We start from the raw sequence: 8,829 nt of genomic DNA on the forward strand, positions 1-8,829 counted from the left end.
GGGAATTGTTCAAGGCTTTCTCTTGCATAATGTTTGGCTCCCTGTGCGAATGTTTTAATCTCCGCCGCCATGAATTTGATTGTGAAAGGGTGGGTGTTTGCGTGGAAAGGAGGATTATTGTGCCATTCCACGTTGGAAAATGACATATCTGAATGTCGGACACCTCCCCTCCCTCGTAAATCTGCATTGTTTCTTCTTGATTGTCATGGCTGCCAAAGCTCAGCAACATTTGCTCGTATAGAAATACCAGGAAAATATATATATTTTTTGTATAATCTTGAAGGTTTATTCACTCTTTTTTTTTTTTCAATTTCCAGGAGGCAGTTAATTACACAATGAATACGTTATACAAATTATGTACATTTTCTTTTTAGCAAAGGATACTTCCAAGAAAAAAAAAGGAAAAAATAGCACTGTATTCTATAACTCTGTGCTGCAATTTGAGGAAAACATTGTTCATATATATAGATATATGTATATATGTACGCTGATGAGATTCATAATGTCGTACCAGCAGTGTTCGTAAAGGCATCCAACTATAGTCTGCATTTTGAAGTAATACCGCTTCTCTTGATCCGGCAGGTTTTTCTTTCACAAAAAGTCCACATGTGAACTTTTTAAGGCAAAGTGTGTTTCTGTTTGGTGGATTTTCCTTCTGTTTAATTCACACACACTTTTTTTTTTTTTTTTTTTTTTTTTTGCAGATGCACAACAAAAACACTGAAAGGCAAAGGCGGGGGGGTGAATAAAAAGTCCACAGTTTGGTATCTGCAATTTAGCTCACTTTTTGTCCATATAATAAAGATAGTTGTTTGCCCCCCCCCGCCAGTACAGCACAGCAAAATTGCAGCTTTCATGCAAAAGGCCTCATAAGACACATTTCCATTCACAAAACAAGAAAAGAAAAGGAACGTTATTGCAAGATTAACAAGCAGTGTAAACAGCCCAGATATCTACTCTAAAGCAACACTGGTCATCGGATATCTTTTATTTATTTTTTTTTTCTTCAATATAATCTATATAAATACACATTTGAATACAGTCACCGACAAATGTCTTCTTTCAAGATGTGATAAAATGTATTTACTGTAGAAGATTTACCAAGAACACAACCTGCAGAATGCTTCTTTTTAATGCTACTTGTTTGTTAGCAGCCGTCAGTCATTGAACACTGCAGTGATTGATATTGCTATATAAAAAAAAAAAAAAACTACAATAGCTGCACACGTCAACATTTATAGAAGCGACATTGTTAGAAAATAATGCTATAGACCTCTCTTGTTATTTATACACGATTCATTCAGCAGTTTAAAATGTGATTTCAATTCACAGTAGCCTTGATGCAGCAGGGAAATAAACATTCTTTGGACTTGTTTCTTCTGATCGAAGCGCCAGATGTAACAATGACAATCATATTATTGGATGGCATTCATTCGTTGATTAATAGAGGGGGAAGAGGGGGGGGGGGGGCAACAAACAAACAAACACACAAACAAACAAAAGGACAACTTTATACAACATCTTTTACAGACGCCATATTGCAGAAATATCTCTTTTTAAAGAATTGATGCTGGTATATATCTTTGAACTGGCCCTTGTTTTGCTGACATTATTGCATTGCAAGAAGGCGCGCCCTTCTTCATGATCATCTGTTCCTCGCGTTTGTTGTTGCTCGCGTTTGTTGCGGCGCTCTCGGACGGATACTTCAATCGCTGTCGGATTTGTCGTCCTTGGTGACGGTGGCGTGGTTGTACAGTCCCTGGGCCATCAGGTGCAAGGCCAGGGAGTTCTTGCTGCCGGTGGCCTTCTTGATCTTGGCCCGCTTGTTCTGGAACCAGATCTTGATCTGGGACTCGTTCAGGCCCAGCTCCTGCGCCAGGTTCTGGCGCCTCTGCTCGGTCAGGTAGCGATTGTTCTGGAACTCGGACTTGAGTCTCTGGAGCTGCTCCGCTGTGAAGGCCGTCCTTGGTCGCTTGTCGTCCTTGCTGGTGGTGGTGGTCTTCTTCTTTGGTTTGCGGGACCTGGGTCCTGCAGGCGGTGGACAGGGACACACATTTCATTGAAATACTAGGACTATTCCCAGTATAAAAGCATTTAAGAAGTCACTTTTTAGACTTAATCTTTCATGTTATCAGTTTTGTTTATTTTTTTCTCTTTCCCCTTTTCCTGTCTTTTATTGTAACTGGATTTGTGTATGTTTTGTAATTGGTTATGTACTCCATCCATCCATTTCCTACCGCTTGTCCCTTTTTGGAGTTGCGGAAGGTCGCTTAAGCCTACCTGGATATTAATACTGTTAATTTATTTAATTATTTGGAGAATGTTCTTTTTCTTTTCCTTTTTCCTGTCTTTTATTGTAACTGGATTTGTGTATGTTTTGTAACTGGATATGTATACTCCATCCATCCATTTTCTACCGCCTGTCCCTTTTTGGGGTCGCTGGAGACTATCTGGATATGTATACTGTTATTTTATTTTATTATTTTGAGAATGTTCTTTTTCTTTCCCTTTTTCCTGTCTTTTATTGTAACTGGATTTGCGTACTTTCTGTAACTGGATATGTATACTCCATCCATCCATTTCCTACCGCCTGTCCCTTTTTGGAGTTGCAGGGGGTCGCTTATCCCTACCTGGATATGAATACTATTACTTTATTATTTTGACAATTTTCTTTTTCTTTCCCTTTTTCCTGTCTTTTATTGTAACTGGATTTGCGTACTTTCTGTAACTGGATATGTATACTCCATCTATTCCATTTCCTACCGCTTGTCCCTTTTTGGAGTTGCAGGGGGTCGCTTATCCCTACCTGGATATGAATACTATTACTTTATTATTTTGAGGATTTTCTTTTTCTTTCCCTTTTTCCTGTCTTTTATTGTAACTGGATTTGGGTATGTTCTGTAACTGGATATCTATACTGCATCCATCCCTTTTCTACCGCTTTTCCCTTTTTGGGGTTGCTGGAGCCTATCTGGATATGTATACTGTTATTTTATTTTATTATTTTGAGGATTTTCTTTTTCTTTCCCTTTTTCCTGTCTTTTATTGTACCTGGATTTGCGTATGTTCTGTAACTGGATATGTATACTCCATCCATCCATTTCCTACCGCTTGTCCCTTTTTGGGGTTGCAGGGGGTCGCTTATCCCTACCTGGATATGAATACTATTATTTTATTATTTTGACAATTTTCTTTTTCTTTCCCTTTTTCCTGTCTTTTATTGTAACTAGATTTGCGTATGTTCTGTAACTGGATATGTATACTCCATCCATCCATTTCCTACCGCTTGTCCCTTTTTGGGGTTGTAGGGGGTCGCTTAAGCCTACCTGGATATGAATACTATTATTTTATTATTTTGATCATTTTATTTTTCTTTCCCTTTTTCCTGTCTTTTATTGTAACTGAATTTGTGTATGTTCTGTAACTGGATGTGTATACTCCAGCCATCCATTTCCTACCGCTTGTCCCTTTTTGGGTTCGCTGGAGCCTATCTGGATATGTATACTGTTATTTTATTGTATTATTTTGAGGATTTTCTTTTTCTTTCCCTTTTTCCTGTCTTTTATTGTGCCTGGATTTGAGTACTTTCAGTAACTGGATATGTATACTCCATCCATCCATTTCCTACCGCTTGTCCCTTTTTGGGGTTACTTAAGCCTACCTGGATATGAATACTGTTATTATATTTTATTATTTTGAGAATTTTCTTTTTCTTTCCCTTTTTCCTGTCTTTTATTGTAACTGGATTTGCGTACTTTCTGTAACTGGATATGCATACTCCATCCATCCATTTCCTACCGCTTGTCCCTTTTTGGGGTTGCAGGGGGTCTCTTATTCCTACCTGGGGAATGAATACTGTTAATTTATATTGTTATTTTGAGAATTATCTTTTTCTTTCCCTTTTTCCTGTCTTTTATTGCAACTGGATTTGTGTTTGTTCTGTAACTGGATTTGTATATTCCATCCATCCATTTTCTACCGCCTGTCCCTTTTTGGGGTCGCTGGAGCCTATCTGGATATGTATACTGTTATTTTATTTCATTATTGGGAGAATTTTCTTTTTCTTTCCCTTTTTCCTGTCTTTTATTGTAACTGCATTTGCGTATGTTTTGTAACTGGATATGTATACTCCATCCATCCATTTCCTACCGCTTGTCCCTTTTTGGAGTTGCAGGGGGTCGCCTATCCCTACCTGGATATGAATACTATTACTTTATTATTTTGACAATTTTCTTTTATTTTATTATTTTGAGGATTTTCTTTTTCTTTCCCTTTTTCCTGTCTTTTATTGTAACTGGATTTGCGTATGTTCTGTAACTGGATATCATACTCCATCCATCCCTTTTCTACCGCTTTTCCCTTTTGGGGGTTGCTGGAGCCTATCTGGATATGTATACTGTTATTTTATTTTATTATTATGAGGATTTTCTTTTTCTTTCCCTTTTTCCTGTCTTTTATCGTACCTGGATTTGCGTATGTTCTGTAACTGGATACGTATACTCCATCCATCCATTTCCTACCGCTTGTCCCTTTTTGGAGTTGCAGGGGGTCGCTTATCCCTACCTGGATATGAATACTATTATTTTATTATTTTGAGAATTTTCTTTTTTTCCCCCTTTTTCCTGTCTTTTATCGTAAATGGATTTGCGTATGTTGTGTAACTGGATATGTATACTCCATCCATCCATTTTTTACCGCTTGTCCTTTTTTGGGGTCACTGGAGCCTATCTGGATATGTATACTGTTATTTTATTATTGTGAGAATTTTCTTTTTCTTTCACTTTTTCCTGTTTTTTATTGTAACTGGATGTGCGTATGTTTTGTAACTGGATATGTGTACTCCATCCATCCATTTTTTACCGCTTTTCCCTTTTTGGGGTTGCTTGAGCCTACCTGGATATGTATACTGTTATTTTATTTTATTATTTCGAGGATTTTCTTTTTCTTTCCCTTTTTCCTGTCTTTTATTGTACCTGGATTTGCGTATGTTCTGTAACTGGATATGTATACTCCATCCATGCATTTCCTACCGCTTGTCCCTTTTTGGGGTTGCAGGGGGTCGCTTAAGCCTACCTGGATATGAATACTATTATTTTATTATTTTGAGAATTTTCTTTTTCTTTCCCTTTTTCCTGTCTTTTATTTTACCTGAATTTGCATATGTTCTGTAACTGGATATGTATATTCCATCCTTCCATTTTTTTTACCGCTTGTCCCTTTTTGGGGTCACTGGAGCCTATCTGGATATGTATACTGTTATTTTATTTTATTATTTTGAGAATCTTCTTTTTTTCCCTTTTTCCTGTCTTTTATTGTAACTGGATTTGTGTATGTTCTGTAACTGGATATGTATACTCCATCCATCTATTTCCTACCGCTTGTCCCTTTTTGGGGTTGCAGGGGGTCGCTGGAGCCTATCTGGATATATATACTGTTATTTTATTTTACTATTATTTTGAGAATTTTCTTTTTCTTTCCATTTTCCCTGTCTTTTATTGTAACTGCATTTGCGTATGTTTTGTAATTGGATGTGTACTCCATCCATCCATTTTCTACCGCTTGTCCCTTTTTGGGGTGGCTGGAGCCTATCTGGATATGTATACTGTTATTTTATTTTATTATTTTGAGAATTTTCTTTTTGTCTCCCTTTGTCCTTTATTTTATCGTAACTGTATCTGTGCTCTGTTATTTTATTGTTATTATTTTGAGAATTTTCTTTTTCTTTTCCCTTTTATTTCTAACTGGATCTGTGTATTATTATTCCACTTTGAACTTTTGAAAAGGACCCCCAGGAAGACTACAGCCTGGCGTCGGCTAATGGGGATCCTCGGTAAACAATAAACAATCAACAGCACCCGGTCCACCGATTGCAACCGACGTTGTTTGACATTTGGTCTGAGGAACGTCCTTGAACGGAAATAAGCCCCTCCCCCCCGCACAGTAAATACAATAATTTAATTGGGACATCATTTGCTTTGCTTTGTTTTTTAATTAATTGTCAGTGGAAAAAACTTGCTTCACTGGCGTGTATTTCTTACTTTCCCCAAACACACACACACTTACACACACACACACTTACTTACACACACTTACACACACACTTCTTACACAACTTACAACTCGTAGTAGTCGCCTCCTCCACCTCCATAATGCATGAGAACAAGTTGTGCTCCACATATTTTATGCTTCTATACATTTGAGCTAAAATTTTACGCATTTTTTTCTAAAGCACGCTCAAATAATAACAAGTGGTTCTCAACCTTTTTTCAGTGATGTACCCCCCTGTGAACATGTTTTTAATTCAAATACCCCCTAATCAGAGAAAAGCCTTTTTGGTTGGAAAAAAAAGAGATAAAGAAGTAAAAAATAGCACTGTCATCAGTTTCTGATTTATTAAATTGTATAACAGTGCAGAAATATTGCTCATTTGTAGTGGTCTTTCTTGGACTATTTGGGAATAAATAAATACAAACATGTTGAAAAATAAACAAGTGATTCAATTATAAATAAAGATTTCTACACATAGAAGTAATCATCAACTTAAAGTGCCCTCTTTGGGGATTGTAATAGATTCATGAACTTAATTCTAAACATTTCTTCACAAAAAAAGAAATCTTTAACATCAATATTTATGGAACATGTCCACAAAAAAATCTAGCTGTCAATATTGCATCGTTGCATTTCTTTTCACAGTTTATGAACTTACATTCATATTTTGTTGAAGTATTATTCAATAAATATATTTATAAAGGATTTTTGAATTGTTGCTATTTTTTAGAATGTTTTTAAAAAATCTCCTTCTAGTACCCGCAGGGGTACGCCTACCCCTTTTTGAGACCCACTGACGTAAACAACATCAACGGTCTTATATTCATTGCAATAATTGCAAATTGTGGGTGTTTTTTTTTTTTATAAATTAATATTTGTAAAATTCTAAATTATTTTTAAGCGCAAAAAATAAAATTAAAAAAAATAATAGCCTCGTACTAGTTTTGCGAGATGTGTGGAAGTGGGTCAAAGCAAAGCGGGTCAGTGTTACGGTGCGTGAAAGCAGGAGCACCAACCTGAAGAGGGCCGGTCCGAGTACCGGGTGCAGTAGACCCAGGCCGGCCACAGCATGGGCTTCTGAGCCGGGGCCGCGTTGGCGCTGGAGTGGGAACTGTCCGAGTCCGAGCTTAGGCACTGGTCCCCGCTCTCCCCGCGGGCTTTCAGGGGCTCCTCGGCGGCTATGGCTGCAGGCTTCTTGGCCCCGGTGACGGCGTGCGGCGTGGAGGTCCCCTCCGTGGGCACGGTGCTTCCCAGCGGCTCGGTCTGCGGCGCGGCGGCGGGGCTGCCGAGGCTCTCCGGCGGCGACGCGAGGCGCGCACCCTCGCCCCGGTGAGCCGCGGCCGGCTCCTTCTTGCGTCCGAAGTCCGGCCTGAGGATGTTGTCGATGAAGAAGTTGGTGACCCGGTGAGGGCTCTGGAGGTCGGCCTGCACCTGCAGGAGAGGCCGGATGGCTCCGTTGGACTCCGCCGCGTCCCCGTTGCCGCGCTCGCGTTCTTCCATGTCGCGCTTGCACTTTTCCAACGCCTTCGCCGCAAAAATGAACAGTTTTCAGGGATGCGCCGAGTCAAGCGGTGGCGAGTGCGGCCGTGCACATACTTTTTCGGACATGAAAAGTCCTGGGGGATGTTTTGCGCCTACCAGTGCGCCGAAGCCATTTGCGCGAGCGTGTTGTGCGCGCACACGGCTAAGTAAATAAAATAGTCTCAGGCTGGACTTTACTTCTTATTTTCAGTACGAGACACCCTTGAGTGACGTCCTCCCCGACACGTGCCTCTGGCCAATGGGAAGCCAGGAACCAGGCCACGTGACGGACACTAGCGGCTCTCGGCCACGCCCCCCTCCACTCTGCCTGCTTGCCAATCAGCGGCGAGCTTCTCTCAATTATTGATCGCCGGCGAAAATGCACTCGATTTAGTCACTTAAATGAGACATTTATCTTCTCTTTCGTGATTGGCCATGCGCTATTTGTTTTTCCACATGACGTCATCACGCGGCCCTCGAACTCAGTGGTTCTCAAACGAGGGTCCGCGTACCCCTGGGGGTACTTGAAGGTATGCCAAGGGGTACGTGAGATTTTTTTTTAAAATATTCTAAAAATAGCAACAATCCAATATATTTATTGAATAATACTTTAACCTTAGTGTTAGATTTATGTTACCATCTCTTATGTTAAAAAAATGGGTTTTGACCCATGTCTTAAATCAACTAAAAACAATTGTCTATCATCCAATTTGTTTCTCATCTCTTGGTTACCTTGTTTGGCTTCCTTATCTAGGAAAATATTTGTTTTAATATTTTTGGTGTGGGCCAGTGGGCCTTTTTTTTTTGTCACTTCACTTTGTCGGTTTCAATAAAAAAAAATGATCAAATGAACCTCAAGAGAATCGTATAAATAAATAAAAGGTTGGTGTGTTACCTCAGTGGTTCTCAAATGGGGGTACTTGAAGGTATGCCAAGGGGTACGTGAGATTTTTTTTTTAATATTCTAAAAATAGCAACAATTAAAAAATCCTTAATAAACAAATTTATTGAATAATACTTTTAACAAAATATGAATGCAAGAAAAGAAACGCAACAATGCAATATTCAGTGTTGACAGCTAGATTTTTTTGTGGACATGTTCCATAAATATTGATGTTAAAGATTCATTTTTTTGTGAATAAATATTTAGAATTAAGTTCATGAATCCAGATGGATCTCTATTACAATCCCCAAAGACAGAACTTTAAGTTCTATGTGTAGAAATTTTTATTTATAATTTTCAACAAGTTTTTAGTTGTC

The 8,829-nt window shown here is 38.9% G+C and overlaps 1 protein-coding gene across 1 annotated transcript; it reads right to left on the bottom strand.

Annotated features, from left to right (window-relative positions):
- Positions 1–237: 237 nt before the first annotated feature.
- On the bottom strand, positions 238–7,690 carry en2a (engrailed homeobox 2a). The gene is made up of 2 exons (XM_061922254.1): positions 7,065–7,690; positions 238–2,028 (listed from the first exon to the last, which is right to left on the bottom strand). The coding sequence occupies exons 1-2, from the start codon at positions 7,546–7,548 to the stop codon at positions 1,706–1,708; spliced, it is 807 nt and encodes a 268-aa protein (XP_061778238.1). The 5' UTR covers positions 7,549–7,690; the 3' UTR covers positions 238–1,705.
- Between the last annotated feature and the right edge of the window lie 1,139 nt (positions 7,691–8,829).

The sequence above is a fragment of the Nerophis ophidion genome, linkage group LG15, assembly GCF_033978795.1.
Source record: "Nerophis ophidion isolate RoL-2023_Sa linkage group LG15, RoL_Noph_v1.0, whole genome shotgun sequence".
Lineage (NCBI taxonomy): Eukaryota > Metazoa > Chordata > Actinopteri > Syngnathiformes > Syngnathidae > Nerophis > Nerophis ophidion.